We start from the raw sequence: 20,073 nt of genomic DNA, 5'->3' as shown, positions 1-20,073 counted from the left end.
AAATGGGAGTAGTCCCGAAGTCCTTGTATAGCGGATGATTAGTCATACATGTTGAATATATGTCTTGCACATTTATGTTTGTTTGATACTCTAGATATTGATGTTTGTTTGGATTTTGCTTATCTATGAATCATATTTCAGTTATGCACATTTTTTATGATTATAGATGTTGGATTTATCTTAAAACATAGTCGGATAAGAGATTTTCGAGTGTTTATCCTATTAAATTGTGTCTACATGTAATACATGGAAGGAATCAGGACATTTGTAAGGCCTGTGACCGCCATGATTTGGTCATTTAGTTTTTACGAAGTTGTGACTTGTATATTACATTATTTAAGTGAGCTCAAATTATATTATATATATGTCATATATAAATAGGGATGGCAACTCAACCCGAATCCGACGGGTTCCGACCCGACCCGATCGGGTCGGATTTTTTTTAAAAAAATTCGGGTTCGGGTCGTCGGGTCGGGTTTTTTTTAAATGCACTGTTCGGGTCGGGTCGGGTTTAGGGTAAAAAAAATCCGACCCGACCCGACCCGAAAATATATATAATTTTATCTTATATTTAGGGATAATTACAATAATATCCTCCATATATAATTTTTTTCAATTAAGTCACTGTTTTCATTGAATTAATTTTTTTTTTATTTCAGGTCGGGTCGGTTTCTAAGTCATGGTCGGGTTTTTTTTAAATGCACTGTTCGGGTCGGGTCGGGTTTAGGGTAAAAAAATCCGACCGACCCGACCCGAAAATATATAATTTATCTTATATTTAGGGATAATTACAATAATATCACTCCATATAATTTTTTTCAATTAAGTCACTGTTTTCATTGAATTAATTTTTTTTATTTCAGGTCGGGTCGGGTTTCTAAGTCATATATTCGGGTCGGGTCGGGTCGGGTGAAACATTAATTTTGTCGGGTCGGGTCGGGTCCGGGTGGAGAACCCTTTCTTCTCGGTCGGGTGGCCCAAAAACCCGACCCGACCCGACCATTGCCATCCCTATATATAAATCAAGAGGGAGAGTTGAAACTCAGGATACTTGGTCTTGTTCAGAACAATAAAAGATCAATCAAACACAACCTTCTACATTTGAGTACATGAGATGATGAATAAAATTTCTCACCATAATATGAATTTTCTTTTGATTTCATACGGAAGAACCCCGAATACGCTCCGAGAGATACGGCGAAAGCAACGGCCGAATACAGGAAGCAATTCCGGTCGTCGATGAAGGCAAGGAAATTGAGAAGCACACCAGCAGCAAGAATGAAATGAACAGCTCCCTGCAACAGACATTAAGATTTCAGATATATTGAAGTACATCACCATTGGAAATGTTGCAAAATCCTCGAAATTGTGGATTATTAGATGACTATGGAAACACAAATATATGAGAACTACCCATTCCAGGCAAGGTATTTTGAATCAGAAAATGGAAAAAAAAGAACTTTTTTACCTGGAGAAAACAATCACCCAGGCCAGCCCTCCTCATGTTCTTCCCGAATCTGTAGCAGGGGAACTGCAACATTAAAAACACACATTTTCACAAACATGATGCGATCAACTAAACTAAGAATTAAAAAGACAGAGAGATAGCTGACCAAGCAGATTTAAGAGCGACACGGCGATCATCCAAGACATCGAAAACAACTTCACTTCCCATCCTGAAAACGCCACCAAAGTCGCCGTTTTCTTGTTCTAAACAATCATGGGGGATGTCGAGTTCCCTCCATTTGCAACCGTGGAACATAGCGTGTCGAAATCCAACGCCATTCTCTCTAACAGCTCTCTTCTTCTTCTTCTTCTTTGTTTCCAATTACAACTATTTTCTCCTGCTTGTAATCCCGCTATTAAAATCCAAACCACGAAATTTCACAAGCTTAACCTCACCCTCTCTTAATTCTGCTTTATCTTAACGGGAGGACAACCGTCTTTTAAGCAGCGTTCGCTTTGATTATTTATGGTAATTGTTTGGTCTAATTTGAACTTCATCTATAAACTTAGGAAAATTGAGAAATTAGTCTCTTTATTTTAATTTGTAAGAATTTAGCTCTAAAGTGAAAATAGAGAAGTTAATTCATATTACGATAGAATGATCAGAAGAGAACGGTTCGGTTCCATCGAATTTTCTAAAATTTTTAAACCATTCATTTTTAATTTGGTTCAATTCAGTTTGTTGAATTTATATTAATTAAAGTAAGGGACTCGTTAATAATTAGATCATACGGAGGCGGATAATTGTCGTGGATAGGAGCTATCACCACTTGGGATCCAGATTGTTTGGGGACTAAAACTTCGAATCAATTCGAATAAATATCATTGAAGTGCACAACTGAAATGCAGCAGAAGGAAAAACTATACTTGTTTAGATTATGACTTCTTATAGGCAAGTATTGCATAAATCGTCTGCCCAAACGTAAGTGGAAGCCCTTTAAATGCGACAAAAAAAAGTCGGACTTTAAGCTTCTTACTCCCTAGCTAGGTTGCTTTCCGGATCGATTGTTATGCCCTCTGGCAGCGACGGAAGATTTGAATACTGTCCGATCATCATATACGTTATTCCCTTTGATGATGATCCCTGCGGATGATAAGACACTAACATCTTCGACATCTCTGATGATGATGTTCATGAAAGCCAAATAAGATGTCACCTCTTTGCCGGCTTTAATGTGGAGACGATTGTGAAACAATGTCTCGGAATCGTGATCGATGATAATGCGGGTAGCTTCAGACTACGGGAGAGCAGTCCCTCCAAGACTGAATTGGACTGAAAAATATGGTGAAACAATGTCGCGCGATCGTAATTGACGATAAAGGGGGTTGCTTCAGACTACCGAAAGACACTCCTTATGAATGAAGCATCTTTGAGGCTTCTGTTTCGCTTACCTCAAACCGGATTCCCTACTTTTTAAGCACCATTGCTGGATGAATAGTTCCGTTATTTTGATCTTCGTTAATCGCGATCGTAATCGACCAAGGATGATCTCGTTTCCATTTGATCCCTTAGAAACGAGGAACTTCCTACATGCATCCAATACATGCACGCAATTTTCCAGGTTCGAGTCCAATCTGGTTGGATAAGGGAAGAAAAAAAGGGTATACGAGGCTCCTGATCACCAACTCTTCACCCTGCATTAACAGTTAAGCATATAGTGAAGGATGTAAATTAAAACGAAGATGAGAGCAACAAAACATAAGAATTAACCTCGGAATTATTGCTTTGAACTGCTACCAGCTTGCCAAGCACAGCCATTGGCAATTGATTTCGAGCATCAGCAAATTACGCCTAATTGTAGATATTAGCGGTCGCTTTGGGTTGTGGCTGAAGATTCGGATCGTCGTTGGGATAGTTCAGTTCTCTAACACTGCTGCTAAACCCTTCCAGCATGAAGACTGCATCGATGATCATCAGCTGCAAAAACTTGCTAGTGTCATTTTTTCATGATGAATCACGATCATCATAGGAATCTATTAAATCTTCCAGCACTTGAGCCACGGGGTACACGTATGCTTCGAGTGGCTTGTTTGATCTGTTCAGGAAATGAACGAGTGCTCGTTGCTTTCAGATGATTCGCCATGATGGTACGGTCCGATGGATACTATCCGAGGCGTGTAGGCTTGTTGCTACTCCAGATCTTTTCCGCCTCTGATGCAACAGGCACCTTATAGATAGATATTTCTCCCACTTTCCTGCTAAAGCTGAATCATTACTAGCCATTTCAGCCCTCCGATTGACATCAGTAATCCAACTCTGAATACTCATAGCTGAAAAAGGGGGAAAACTAGAGATTTTAAAATCCTGTAGAAAAATTCCACTATAATCAATGTTCAACCACAAAATTACAATATATAATAATAAAAAATAATTACCTAACAAGACGAATAATTAGTAATCTTTAACAAAATAAGAGACTAATTAGAAAATCTCATCAAAATCACAACTTACAAAATTCGATATAAAATTGACAGTCTAAATCAGAACTTCAAACTCCTTAGTTTCTGTCCAAAAACTAAATTAATCGAACCGCATACGAACCTCCACCAAGAGTTAATCGAAACTGCTCAAAGCTTTCAAAAGCTGTCTTTTTCTCTAGTTTTTCCTCCCAAAATGTGCTTCCTCTCTTTTGATATTCGATTTTTCTGCTCAATTGCGGCCTTCTCACACGTAAAACGGTACAAGCCAAAGTAATGACTTGTCCAAACAAACTTCATATGTGGCAAAGAACTTAGACTAAACAAAATAAAAACCAACCACCCAATTAACATGAAAGTGGAAAATAAAGAGGGAAATCAAGAGATAGTACAAATTAGAGTCACTAGTAGCGTATAAAGTTTTGAGCTTATCTTGCCTTTTTGTTTCAATATGACAAATTAATGGCTTAAATGTATCTTTGGCCCTGAAGTTAAAAAAAAAACAATGTGGCCCCTATCATTCTTTGAATCAATTAAAACTTTGAACTAATTTAGAATGAGAGTCATAGTTTGAGGATGAAATTGGAATGCTCAAAAGTTTAAGGATTAATTTAGAATGAGAGTCGTAGTTTAGGGATAAAATTAAAATTTTTAGAAATTTAAGGACTAATTTAAATAAGGGTCATAGTTTGGAGACATATGATGCAATTAACTCATTTTATACTGATATACTTGTGATAATCTTAATTAGTCACAAGTATCACTATAAGAGTAAAGGTTTTTACTAGCAAATGATAGTGACTATTAGTGATTTTGTCATAAATATTTAATATTTGGTGATAAATTTTGTATGACATTAATAAAATTAGTGTGATGTATTTTTATGTCATGTTATAGTAATAACTATGATGATTATTTTTCTAACAATTAAATTCTCACTATAAGTATATAGTTGTGATATAAATTTCACCGTCACAAAATTTTGACACTATTAGAATACGTAAATTGACATAATTATTTCCTTGGCTAAAAATGATATGATAGTGATGATATATAAAGTGATCATTATTACTTTTTGTTGCGATAAATATTGACATCGGTAAAATTTTGTTATTAGTCTTATGCTCTAATTTGATCAATTTTATTCCGTATACATTTTAAAATTTTGAATTTCAATAACCATCCAAATTGTACTATGACTATATGACTAATAAATATTAACGAAATAAATGACCGGCAATACTATAAGCTTTCATAGTGTCATTTAATCTTCAATTATGAGTAGTTTTTTTTTTCAAAAATAATTGATTAGTTTTTATATGTAATTTATAATCTTTATGAAGATATGTGTGAAATTTGCAAACACCGGTTAATTATTAGTATTTTCTTTTTTTAATTGAGGACTTTCACTTAATACATTGTCAAATATTTTTATTTTATTTTCTAAATATAATTTAAGAACACTTGGTATTATTTAGATTTAAATCTTAATCTTTATATGATTAAATTTTAAAATAAACCTAATTATTTTTATATTTATTCCACAAATGTATTTCGTATGAGAAATAATAGAAAATTTAATTAAATAATAATAATAACAATAATAATAATTAATATTATATATATTAAAATAAATAAAATTAATTTCAACAATAGTTTAACATAAATATTATTTTTTTATCAACAACATATATTTCTTTCTCAGCACAACGGCTAGGTGTTACACTCTTTCCCTAAAGGTCTCATGTTCGATCATCTTATAAATCATGTATTGTATTAATTTATTAAAAAAATAATATATTAAACTAACAATCAAATGGTCTGGCGAGATAAGACACTAGACCACTTAAGCAAATTGTGTTGAGAGGATCGTCCATCTTTATATAATAGTATACCTGATCTGAAATCGGATACTGGTGGTTATATAAAAAATAAAGATGTAGAGATGTCATCATCTACCATTAACGAAAAATAAATAATCGATAACATGACTGCAATGCAAATTCGTAAAGAAATGGATACAACTGCAATCCAGTTTCTGAATTTCCATAGCCAGAAGACGACGGGGAAACAATAAAATAAACCCAGAATTTGCTGAAATAGATGTTTTATCCTCCTAACATGTTGAGTAGCCCTTAGATATGTCACTCTTTAACACTTTATTCTTCGCTTCAAGTGGAGGGATCCGTTTCGACTTTGAACTTGTTCTTGTCTTCAATTATTCTTTTATTTTTCTAGTTAGCGATCAATTAATAACCCTAATGATTGTTGAATTCTTTTAATAAACTGGAACCTTGCTCAGCAACTTCCTTTTAAACTCATAATTGTAAAGAAATGATAACTCAATGGGAACAAGTTGAGCCTGCAAATATTTAAACATGGAATAGAAAATGATACGATCATTACTATTTTACAAAATTACAATAAAATTAAACGTATTCATAGAAATACAGAACAAAATGTTGTTTAAAGATAATGAATCCAACATGCATTTTCTTTGACACAACCAAACCAGTAGAAATTTTTGAAGAGTAAAGGAAAGAGAACAAAACGGGGGTTTATGTCTTAGTTGCAGGTCTCACAAGCCCCAAGCCACTACCACTTCCCAAATGCTTGAAATCAGTGGCTTCAAGATGATCCCCATGGCCAGCAAAGCAGTCCCACCTTTTCCTAGGGTAATCAAATTCCTCTCTTTGCATGGCTTGTCACAGACCAAACAAACCTTGTCAACAGCCATGAACCTTTCTGAGCATTCTTGCAAAAGACGTACCCGCAGGAGATAAGGGCTACGAATGATAATGTGTAAAGTCAGCGTGACCTTGCAGCTCGGACAAATATAAGTTTTATCAAGATCAGATTTCCTCACTTCACTTTTATCTTCAATGACGTGGACAGAGAAAAGGGTCTTCAGTTTGAGTTTTTCTTTTCCCTCTGGACAGATTGTATTGGTGGAAGGAGCATCGACTTTAACAGGTGCTTCCGGAGTGGCAGAGGGAAGCCAAAAAGCTTTCATCGTACGGAGTGCTTCCTCTTCAAAAGAAGTGACCTTCACACTGTTTGCCCACGGAACCCATTCTTCACTACAGTAAACTGGCTTCTTGCAGTGTTTTTAAGCGCCGCTAAAAACACTTGCAGCGCTATGACAAACGTCGCTAAAAGTGACGCTAAAGTTTGCGACGTTTTTCAACAAAAAACGCCGCAATAGGTGTTGATGTTTAGCGGCATTTTTTTCACAAACGCCGCAGTAGGTGTTGATATTTTGCGGCATTTTTCCGCTAACGCCGCAGTAGGTGTTGATGTTTTGCGGCGTTTTTCCCGTTAATGCCGCAGTAGGTGTTGATTTTTAGCGACATTTTTCCCACAAACACCGCAGTAGGTATTGATGTTTAGTGGCGTTTTTTCCACAAATGCCGCAGTAGATGTTGATATTTAACGGCGTTTTTATCACAAACGCTGCAATAGGTGTTGAGATTTAGCGGCGTTTTTAGCGCAAACGCCGCTAAATATATGGTATATTGCGGCGTTTTTTTATTACAAACGCCGCTAAATAACACCAAATTTAACAGCTCTAAAAATTATGCTTAATACCCCAAATCTATTTTTTCAACCTGTTCCATTATCCAACAAACAAAACAGCAATAACATCAAACTCTATATCCATAACAAGCAACATCAAATCCAATATAATTAATAAAAGTTTTCATTAATGTAATATAAGTTCAGTTAAACACGGTTCAGTAACATTAACATAATGCTCATAATATAAATGAGGCTACGATGGTGGATTATGAGGCTGTGTTTTCTGTATCATCAGCATCATATCATTGAGTCGTTTTTTAAATTCTTCACATCTCTGCTGATATGCTGCTTCTCTCTGTGTTGGCGTTGTCTCTCTCTGTGCTGCCACTGCTTCTCTCTCTGCTTCCCTTGCTTCATTTTCCGCTTTCAAGTTAGTCATTTGTTGATCCATCTTAGCCAACTTTTCTTTTAAACAACCAACTTCTAATTGGGAAGATCGAGACTGTGATGACATGTACTGTGATGAACTGGATCCAAAATATTTTGTGGGAGTAACGAATAATCCTTGACAACGCACCCGGCCATATCTTTCAAGACCCAAAACGTCATTAATATCTTGGTTTTCAATGTCATCATCATTAACAATACCTTGACTCGAAGCAGTAGCATGATACTCCGCCCTTTTCTCCCTCAATTTTTCCTAATAATAAAGTGAATAATTAATTAAAATAAAAAATATCATGATACAAATATAAATAAAGTCAGGTAAATTTAAAACATATACCCAATAAACGTACCATAATTTCTGCAGCGTCAACAATCATAGGAGTGTCATCCTTCTTCGTATGTGTCATGTCGAAGAGTTGGATTCGACCAACTTTAGAACCGGATGTATTTTCCTACAATGTACCTTAATGTAATTACTATGAGTTAGTATGTACATAGAATACAAAAAAACTATTTCAATAATCTATAATACCTCCTCATGAGCTATACAAGCAAAGCTCTTCGATCTAGCCGTGTGCGTAAACTTTTGTTGTTGCCTGCTAGAAACACCAACATGCTCTCGGTCCTACAATATCAAACAACCACTTTTAATGATGATTTAAATTTCGTTACAACTATTTATGAAAAATACATCATACCTGTCCTTTTTGGGAACTCCAAAATCTGAGCATCTTCCCATTGGTACCTGAGCATTCCTGGTGGGACTGTTGCAACTTCTCTTCAAGGCTGAGATCATTCTTGAAGTATTTCTTCTTTAAGGAGCTCTGTGGTCCCTCCATCTCTTCCCTAACGCTTGCTTCACATAATGGTCAGAGACCTCTAAAACAAATTTCTCCTATACAGCAAATAAGTGCACCGTAAGTATAAATTAGTATTGAATTTCTATAGAGTATCTATTATAATGAAATTATTACCTTAACAAATCCAACGCTTGTTTTTTGTTACTATTAGGCATTTTGCCCATGACTCATAATTGATCGGTAACAGATTCGCATTACGTCCAACTATGCCTAAGTAACCTGCTAGAAGACGTGATTCTGGGCCAATAGGTTGACCGTCATCGTTTCTTGAAACTTTGACACGATGCCCAGGAGGAAGTTGGTATAATTCCTTCAAAGTTGTACGTCCTTGAGTCTTGCGTGTTCTAGCATTTTCAACTATATAAGAAATTATTAAATGTCAGTTTTGAAAATGAAAAAAGTAGTAAATAAAGTTTCGAAGATTACCTTGAATTTCTACTTCAACAGTTTCAGGAACTTCGAAAGACTCAGGTGCATTCGATTCCTCGTTATTTCTTTCTTCATGGTCTTCAGAAGCTCGAACAACCCGCAAATCAGTTATTTTTCTCCTCGGCATTATATCTGTAATAAAAAAACATGAGTAATAAAAAAAAACGATAACGATATCTGTAAGAAGAGGACAACTTAGGTTTAGGTTAGCGTTTTTTCTTGTATCTTCTTCTCTTTCGATCAGAAACTGAATTCTTTTGATCATAAAAAATTAAAAAAAAAAAAGAACTGTCACCAATACACACAATTATCATTATCATTCCATCCATTACATATCAACCTAATTCATTATATTATCATATAATTTATATTAAAATTAGTACTTTTAAGAAGAAGAAAAAGATTACAGTAGCATTTAAAAAATTAATTAACAATATTAACTATTTAAACTATTAAAATAAAGATAATCTAAATGTGAATATTGTAGATTATATGATATATATTACAAACTATCAAGTCATGGGCCAATTCTATACGAAGTAATTTCTAGGGGTCTTTTTTCGACTTGAAATATGAGGCGATGAAGGCAAATAAGTAATAACTAAACTTGTTAGCTAATATTAACTTCTAGTAAAAGCCTAATTATATACAGAAATCCTTCCAAAACCATTAATAATCAACTAGAGATACAGAAATGTTATGAAAGGGTAGATGAAACATATTAAAAATTCCAAAACAATGGTGAATCTAAGTTCAACAGCTTGACTAAGGTAAGTGTCATCAAAATGAATTACAATGGTGGTAAGCATCATAAAAATGGATTTCCACAAGTTATGTAACAAGATATGTTATTAAAACAACAAAATGTTTTGCTTCATTGAACTTGACCAATTATTCTGTCTCGTAAAACAAGAACAACTTCATGACATGGCACAAAGGATATTCAGAACTTTAAAGTTATCAATGAAATTCACATCTAGATGCTTAATGTTAAATTCATGCAATATTTCCCGATTTAATTATCACAAGAAAAAACAGTAAAAGAAAATACAGACAGCAGGGGGAAAACAAAGTAAGTTTAATGCACTACTTGCAGCTGTGTCAGAGTGAAGGCATGTCCACCGCACCTAAGCATTTATACTCTTAACAGTCGTGTATGAGTCTTATCAAATGTTACAAACAATAAAATTCCACCAAATAAATCAATTATATCCAACTCAATTTAAACCATGTTCTATCATTTCTTTTCTTTAGCTTTTTTTTGATAATTTCTTTTCTTTAGCTATGAAATCATTAACCACCAAAAACGAGAACTGTTAAGTCAATCTAATCGTTGATATATATTCCATATCTTAATTTCTTATCAAATCACTTGATAGTTTTCCTGAAGTTAGGTCTGCCAAAAGAAACATTTAGAGTGATGAAAATTCTTGATTAAAACGTGACCTTTTAACTATGTTAGCAAGCATTTTATGTTCAAAATTACAAGGAGATAACGAGGAGGGGAAGATATGAATTGGCTAATTTCCATTTGTTAGTGACACATGCATTCTCAGACATTAACCTCCAGAACATCAAGTTTAATTGCGGGTAAATCTTCCTCATCATCATCTATGCCACCCAATTCAACTTCCTCCAGAACATCATTTACAAAAAAATCATATTGTGATGCATCAAATAATGTACCTCATGCATTACATGAAAGCTAAGTTTACTAAAATGAACATTTCAAACTCACGACATTAAGAACCTATTATTTGGCTAAAAGTCAGTAGCAACACATGTTCTATCATTTCAATTATAACAGCTACCAAGGAGGATTTGTAGGAACCACCATCCTAGAAGTTAACTTATTTGTTTATTATTATCCAATACATACACCTCTTGCAAGTATTAAAAATGTACAAAAAAAGGAAAAAAAACGCAGAGTGATGATGAATGTACCCTTGAAGAATGTCCAGCCCTGATTAACACTGATTTTACACTCTTCAGTGGCAATGTAGAGCAATTCTTGTGCAATAAAGACGAATTGCAGAAAATATTTTAAACAATGGATAAATTGCAGAAATTACAAAGACCCAGTGTGCACGTTGCTTCAATTAAATCAAATTATTCAACTTTTCGGGACATGGGTTCTAAAAATGCATTAAAAAATCAGCCCATTGAATCAAAATGAAGAAATAAGCAGAAAATCGGAATATAAATTAAGTGCTATCAAAATGAATCAAAACGAAATGCTGCGAATAAATCAAACCAAAGGAAGACAACACATTTACCTTATCTCATTTATAACACGGAGAAATAAAGAAATAAGAGCGATAAGGTCGATGGTGGAGGAAGATGTTCTTACCTTTGTGAATGTCGCTGATGGTGGAAAATCGATGTGAGGGTTGATGAAGGAAACTGAGCAAGAGATTGGGGAATAATACGATGAAGAGAATAGGGCTAGGGCTCAGTCGCAAAATTTGGGGGTTTTATAGAAAGTTGCGGCGTTTTTAATCCAAACGCTGTTATAGTTGTACTCTATCGCTGCGTTTACTTAAAAACGCCACTAATGTCCAAATATTTCGCGGCGTTTGTGTGCCAAAAAGCCACTAACGTAAGCCTCTATAGCGGCATTTTCTTAAAAACGCCGCTACAGTTCTATTATATTGCGGCGTTTATTAAAAAATACCACTAATATTAAATATATTGCCGCGTTTGAATAAAACGCCACTAATGTCCAAATGTTTAGCGACGTTTTTGTTTAAAAACGCCACTAAAGTAACCCTCTATAGCGGCGTTTTAATATCAACGCCGCTAAAGTTATATTATATTGCGGCGTTTATACAAAAACGCCTCTAAGTCATTTCCCTTGAAACAGAGTTTGTTGGAAAAAACCACAATGGATGAACATATTGCGGCGTTTTTGAAACAAATGCCGTAAAAGTGTGGTTTATGGCGGCATTTTTTTATGTAAACGCCGTAAAAAAGTGTGGTTTATGGCGGCGTTTTTTTATACAAATGCCACAAAAGTGTGGTCTATAGCGGCGTTTTTCGATAAAAAATACCGCTAATTACCTTTATTTATATAAGATTAATTGATTTTAAATTTCATTTCTCTACATAAACTTAATTTACTATCATAACGCTTAATGTAATTAACAACAACCATATATTTTAATTAAGACACATGTTATGCATACAATTACATAACAACAAAATACATTAAAATCCACTCCAACATTAAAGTTATGCATAAACAGTCTTAACAATATTATTCACTAGAATTTAGTCTTCATTGCTCCTTCGTGGGGAAAGGACGTAAGAAAGCTGTTTTCCTTGTTTGATGACGCATCGTTAAGTTTTTCCTTCGTGAAAACTCTATAGGAGAAACACTTCATCCATTTCATCAAATAAATCCCCTACCTCCGGTTCACCAAGAAGACTCCATGCGCTCTTCAGTGCTTCACTTGAAAAATAATGACCTTCCACCTAAAATATGAAACTTGATTGGAGGTGGCTTGGAAACATAATCAAACATTAAAAAAATTTAAATAGATGATATAAAGGTTTTTATCACATTGAGGATAGATATTGCTTTTGCAATTGAAGATTCTTTTAACGCCACAGAGTTACCACATTCTGTTCTAAACATCGGGTATTTATCAACTCCTCTATCATCGTTCTCAATAAGCTTTGAACATCCTACATACGTGCGATATATGAAATTTTATAGTAAAACAAATTAGTGCCACAAACGTTCAGCGATTAATTATTACCTTCATTTAGGAGATCAGACACATGGAAGGGTGTTTTGCAATAGGAGGGCTTTTCGGGTCATCGAGTTTGGACGGCAAGTTCGGACTGATAGCCTCCCAACGACAATTTGATCCATCGTCAGAGCAAAGACGCCACGTGGACATTACGACGATAATTTCTCTTACTGAATGCAACACTTGCTTTTTGTACCACAATCATTTGTTCACGTTTTCAAAAGCAATTTTTTTTCTATTCGAAAGCAAAAAACACTTCTCCCAAGCAGTAAACCAGTAAAACAATATGTATAGATATTATTTTCCTATTCAAAAGCTATTATATTTCTCCACTACGTTAGCTTTCTGGGTTTCCCCATTTTCAGAATACCAAAAAAAAATAAATGAAAAAGTTCAGTAGTGAGAGAAGGGATCAAACTGTGCAATCGTGATATAATTGTTCGCTAGTGAGAGGGAAAAAACTAGTCGCCAGGACATACAGAAGACGACGTCGGCTGCAATCGTATGAGGGTCGTTGTTGTACCAGAGAAATCCCTTTTAGGGAAGCAGTGCTGAAATGATTTTAGGGATTGGGCAGGAGAAAAGTGTGGAGCCATATTGACCCTTTTTGCGGCGGTTTTGAAAAAACGCCACTGTAGTGCATATTTTTGCGGCATTTTTATAAAAACGCCACGATAAACAACATATTGCGGCGTTTATTATTAATCTATTGCGGCATTTTTTGCATAAACGCCACTATAAACAATACTATTTGCGGCGTTTGTTTTATAAATGCCGCTAAATTTCTTCTCTATAGCGGCGTTTGTTAAACAAATGCCACTATAAATAACACTATCACGGCGTTTGTGTAAAAATGCCGCTAAATTACCACTCTATTGCGGCGTTTGTTAAAAAAACGCCACTATAAACGTATCTATTACGGCATTTTTACTATAAACGCCGCTAAATTACCACTCTATTGCGGCGTTTGTTTAAAAAACGCCGCTAAAATATCATTTTGTGGCGTTTGGAATGTAAACGCCGCTATATGCTTAAACTTTGTGGCGTTTTCCCTTAAAACGCCGCTACAGAACACTTTGCTGTAGTGCTTGTCTCTGCTGTGGTTTTTGTCATTGTATTGTGGTAAGGAACCATGGTTTTGCTGATCAAATGCATTGAGCTCTCGTGCTTTCTCCAACATTAACTTCTCCTCCTCTTCCTTCTCTTGCTTCTGCTGAGCAGCATGGGCAGCAAGTTTCCTGGCAGCTGAAGGGAAAGACGCTTTCTGTTATTGACCCATTAAACAGCATTTTTTTAGCTGATTCTGACAGCAGTTCAGATTATATCATCCAAAGAAAATTAGCATAGAACCTATTACTTAAAATTTCCTGCATCATTTGAAAGGATTTTTTTTCACATTGGAAACTACCGATTTTTTTTTCCGGCATAGAACACTTAATGAAGCAACATCCTTAAATTTCTAGTCACTACTCATCAACCATCTTCGAAAATGCAAGTCCACCTATATGATCCACTATAGTCTATAATTCCGAGAAAATCACGTTCTAAAGATCTTAGGCTTTGTTGAGAAATAACCCACAAACAAGAAAAATCAAAAATACCCTTTTTTACTAAGTTGAATTAAGCCATTAACATGCATTCTGGACAAGAAATTGAGCAAAAAAAAAAAAACAAATCCATTACTCATTGAGACAAACACACAAGGGTTATGGGTTAAAAGGGATACCTTTGAATGTCCTTTTTCTGGGCTAAAACCCTAACCCTAGTTGAATTCAAAATGTTAATTGAGGGAGAAATATAAGCAGAAATTACCAGAGCGGAGAAATCCAGAAATCAGATCGGATTTAAAAGAGACTAAACCGACTCTGTCATTGGTTTTTTGGGCTTAAATTTAAAATAAGTACCCAAACTATAGTATTTTTCAGGTGTCTAAATTATTTTTTTACTGACGTTACAAATATTATCACTTTAGGTATCTGGACCGTCAATAACGTTAAGTTTCTCCTTAAGTGATACATGTCACAATCGGGTAATTTTGAAATTTATTGTTTAAAAAATTATTAAAATTATTATTATATTTATAAAAAAACTTCTTTTAGATTACAAAAAAGCTCCAAAATCCTCATATCCTAAACCTAACATGTTGTCGCTGCCCTTTCCAGCCACGACAACCGCCACTAACGTAGTCCTTGTCATCCTCCTAGTTATACGTTGTCGTAGTTGTTGTCAGTTGGCCGTCAAAATCTCGTGGGATCACGATTTTCATATTAGGGTTTGCAGGATATAAAACGTGGTTCGTCATCGATCGACTGTCAATCGATCATGGTTTCATAGGGATTTTAGTTGTCGTGAGATGTGAAGTTGGGTGGAGCTTCGTCGACGACAAAGATCGAAAGTCGATGTGAGTTTGGGTTGAAATGAAGGTTTTCAAAGTTTTGAGATTATTTCAAAATTTATGTTTTTTAAATATATATATTTTAATTTTAATTTTTAAATAATTTTTTAAAATTACCTGATTTTGATATGTGTCACTTAACAGAGAACTTAACGTCATTGACGGTTCTCGACGGTGATCATCCCCTTCTCCCATCCATTAGCAAACGAAACCCATTGCACAGCACCTTCATGAACCCTTCTGCGCCTAGCTTCTCCACCGTTGCAGGGAAGAAATCCTCCAACACAATCTCATCTCGTGTACAGACAAGAGGAAGTTGTTTGGGAAGGTTATCGTAGCCGACATTTTGGTTCTAAGCAGGCTTCGTTTTGGAAATGTTCTCTTTCCTCGAAGTTGCATGGGGGATGTACCAATTGGTGACTGGCTTTTATTTTACTCATCAGGCTACGACCAGAATTTTATGTTAGAAATAATAAATTTATAAATTTTAGATGTGGAAGTAAATTATTAATAAAATTTGTACATAAAATATTTAAACTATTTGAAAAGTTAAAATTTTGAAGGAGACAATTATCATTTTTTTTCTTTTTCTTTTTAATTTATTTCGACGTACAATTATTTGTTAGAACACCATGATATACTATAATTTCTTAATTTGATCCTTTGATGGTTTGATTTGGTCATCAGATATAGTCTTTGCAACAGTACTAAACAGAATCCAAGGTTACAAGAAAGATGTGTTCTAAATGGTGCCCGAAGAATATGGAAAACAATCAAAGATGTCTCATAGGTATCTTGTCTCTTCATTCCTTTGTCCATTTTGTTGTTTGTTCTTTTCCTTTTCCTAAATTTGCATTTTCCCATCAAAACATATAAACAACTGAAATTTCCAAACAAGTCATCCTAATATTAGCACTATAAAAAAGAAATCTAAAAACTAATGAAAAAAATCTACCCAAAATATGTTTCCGATATTCCTATAAAAGTTATATATGTAATATATATATATGTCATAACATATAGTTGCAGAGATTATAAAAAGGATTACGATCTCCAAAATATTTTTTTCTTACAATTAAAAAATTTCATATTTTATATTTAAATGGTCAAATGCTTAATCTTTAAGAAACCTAATTCCATAAGAATTCTTACATATTTAACTTAGTTATCGAATGATATTCAACTATTAGAATTAAAATAAAATTAAATTTCACTATCAGTTAGAACGAGTCAATAAGTATCAATCTCCCCTGCCATTAATTCTATTTGAATATTAGTATTCCATAAAATATGACTTATTATAAATTTTAATTTAGATAAAAAGATGTTAATCTCAGAAATTGAACCGTTCCACAATATATTATTTTATTATGTAAGGGAAAGATAATAAAGAGAGATTTTATTCCAGCATTTTATCACTTGTAAGTCATGCCCTAGACCAAGAATAACATCAACAGATTCTTTTTGAATGCAAACAATTAATTAAAAGATTGCATTTCACTAACTAAAGCTTCTTCCAACAATGTTCTGGAACTCTTCATCAAAGCGGGACTCAACCTAAACATCAAAGTGCAAAATTCCATCTCATCCAACCCACCATCTCCATTCAAATCACCTTCGCTCACCATGCAAACCAGTTCATCATCGCTCATACCTTGTAACCCAAGCAATGCCAAGTTCTTCTTCAAGCTCTCGACGGTGATCATCCCTTTCTCCCCATCCATCAGCAAACGAAACCCATTGCACAGCTCCGTCATGAACCCTTCTGCGCCTAGCTTCTCCACCATTGCAGGGAAGAAATCCTCGAACACAATCTCATCACGCCCTGCCATTTGAAAAAAAAAGGACCCTAAAAAAGGATTTCAAATGGCATGCAAATTGCAATGTGAGAATAGAGGAAGGGTCTTGAAGATATTGGGTATTTATAACTTTACGTAACAGAAATGTGGGAGGAACTAAGGAAGGATTGTCGAATGTCGACGACAACGAATGTGAAGTTAAGATGAAGTTATTCGGGAAGATGAAGGCCGGTTTTGTGTTCTCTTTCCTCGAAGTTGCATGGGGCGGTACCGTTTGGTGACGCAGTTTTATTCTTTCGACATAGGAGACGATGTTTTGGATTTATACGTGTAATAGCGTGCTTGGAAGACGAAACCTAGTTTGTAGTTTTGAGCCAGCAGCAATTGTGTAATAGAATCGCAATTTGCACGTCAACTTCATGAGATAGTTTATGCCTTTCCATTGATGTCGCTAGGTATAAAGCTTGGTCAAATTTTGGTTTTATCCTCATACCATATTAATACTTAAAATTGAACCCATTGAACGATCTCACTAATAGAAGGGAGTGTCGTTCTCCTTAAATGTTTTGAATTCGAACAACTACATCTACAGAGTGTATGCATTCATTGTCAAATAGCTAAGAAATTTTAATTAAATATTACTTTATAATCACTCCAGACTAATATAAAAAAAATTCAATATTTATACTTTAGTTTGATGTAACTCGAGCATCTTACTTTTACAATGTTATTAGTTAGTTGCTAATGATATTATAAGTTAATGGCAAAGTTGAGGTCATTAGAACTTTGAGATGCCAAGTTCAAGTCTCACTATGCAAAATTGGAACATTCGATTCAGTTTTTATTTTGATCAAGATTTTATGTGTGAGATTCTCAATTCAGATATTATTTTGAATTAAGACTCATTATGTGTGTGGTTGAGTAGAGATTATTTTGATCGCATTTCAATTATCAACCAATCGTTCGTATGTTATAATAATTGATTTTATTCATGATTATATAAATATATTGCTTGTAATTATACTTTTGTTTTTCAATTATATAAGTGTATTGATTATAATTATAACATCAAAGAAATTTCATTAGTTGGACTAAGTTGTTTCACTAGAACTTCTTTAAAAAAATTCCTTAAAACATTCAAGTTTTTTAGAGAGAAGAAAATCATGTTAACGCTATAAAATTAACGACATTACAAATAATTTTATAAATAGGAGAACCAAAATATATATCAAATTAAGGTATGAGGATTAAATTGTAACACAGTAGAAGGACCAGAATCAGAATTTGACCTATATATTGAAAATATCCTGCTTCGAATGAGGTAGATATGTCGCCTTCCTCTCCCGGATTTGAAGAAGGTTCGTAGGTGTCTTCTTTCATTATTTATTCCTACTCCTAAACATTGTGGATGGGTTTGGCATTGTGGAGGCAACAGTTAAAATCGTAGCGTTAAGATCTGAGATCGATTGTGGTTATACAAGTAAATAATGATAGTGATTTTTCAGAGATACTTAATGTATAGAATGTAAAATTATTTTTGTGAATAATATTATCAAAATGTAAGATTATATAGTACATTATTATATTTTTTTATAACGTCTTACATTTGAACTCAAGTAATAAATATGTGATGACACGTGTCACTAGTGAATTGTGTCATAATAATCTGATGACGCATGACACCTCTTGATTGGAGGACTAATTTTTTGAATTAAACTAAAATTATGACCAATTTGATAGAATATGTAAGTAAGAAGGACTAAATGTATATTAGATCAATTTTATTAACTACCACTTCAATCCGTTAACGACAAGTGGCTTTATTGAATGAACGTGTCACTAGTGAATTGTGTCATAATAATCTGATGACGCATGACACCTCTTGATTGGAGGACTAATTTTTGTGAATTAAACTAAAATTATGACCAATTTGATAGAATATGTAAGTAAGAAGGACTAAATGTATATTAGATCAATTTTATTAACTACCACTTCAATCCGTTAACGACAAGTGGCTTTATTGAATGAATTTAATTAATTGAATGACCTTATTGAAAACATTTAAAAATATATGGTCAAAATGGAAAGAAGGCGATAATTTGTTGGTCATTGTTTTAGTTTACCCTATTATAATTATTACGTACTATTATGGGCCTACGTAAGTCAATAGTCATATGGATCATGACTTTTGGGTTTTGAAATTGGGCTGTTGCATAATTGAGTAAGTAATTGGCAATGGGCTTTTGTAATGTAATTAAATTTAGGATCGGTTTATGATTGGGTTTGTTTAATGTAAATTGTTTTTAATAGGTAAAATTGGGCCAATAGATCACACACGTAAAAAATTGACTTATTATATCATTTTTAAAATTAATTTGGGATCTATGTCATTTGTTACAGTGATTTGAAACTTGTCACGTGGACATGACGAGTTCTAATAAAATATATTTTTTATTGGAAATTTTCAACGTGACATGAAAAATTCTAATAAAATAATTATATATATTTTAAAACTTGTCATATTGACGTGACAAGCTTTGAATTAAAAAATATTATTTAGACAAACTCATCATATGGATGTAAAGAGTTTACCCTGTACTATAACATTTATCGTAGATCCCAAATTAAATTCAAAATTTTTTACGTACTTTGCTTATTGGGCCAATTTTACCGTTTTTAATATACATTGAGGTTGAATACAAATGGCCGAACGATGAGGGTTCAACTGAAATTTAAATCAATGATTAAAAGAATCGTTGGTGTTCTTAGAGATCATAAATTCGAGCACCAGCAATTACATTAGAGTGATTGAGTGTTTATTATAATAAAATTATATTTTAAATAAATCACTATTAATATTTTAATATATAAATCATAATTTTTTTATTTTTAAATAATTAAAATAAATTATTAAAAAAATTATCTTTTAAGGATGTTAGTATTAA

The 20,073-nt window shown here is 33.8% G+C and overlaps 1 protein-coding gene and 1 pseudogene across 1 annotated transcript; both read right to left on the bottom strand.

The window, feature by feature from the left end:
• Window positions 1–6,416: 6,416 nt before the first annotated feature.
• Window positions 6,417–15,130, bottom strand: LOC120183434 (annotated as a pseudogene).
• A 1,662-nt stretch (window positions 15,131–16,792) lies between these two features.
• Window positions 16,793–17,166, bottom strand: LOC120183447 (calcium-binding protein KRP1-like). The gene has a single exon (XM_039188138.1). It carries the CDS (start codon window positions 17,159–17,161, stop codon window positions 16,808–16,810), a length of 354 nt encoding a protein of 117 aa, XP_039044069.1. The 5' UTR covers window positions 17,162–17,166; the 3' UTR covers window positions 16,793–16,807.
• Window positions 17,167–20,073: the final 2,907 nt, after the last annotated feature.

The sequence above is a fragment of the Hibiscus syriacus genome, unplaced genomic scaffold (assembly GCF_006381635.1).
Source record: "Hibiscus syriacus cultivar Baekdansim isolate YM2019G1 unplaced genomic scaffold, ASM638163v2 tig00112762_pilon, whole genome shotgun sequence".
In the NCBI taxonomy this organism is placed as follows: Eukaryota; Viridiplantae; Streptophyta; class Magnoliopsida; order Malvales; family Malvaceae; genus Hibiscus; species Hibiscus syriacus.
Note: the sequence above shows the minus strand (reverse complement) of the source record. Positions and strands in the feature narration are given on the sequence as shown.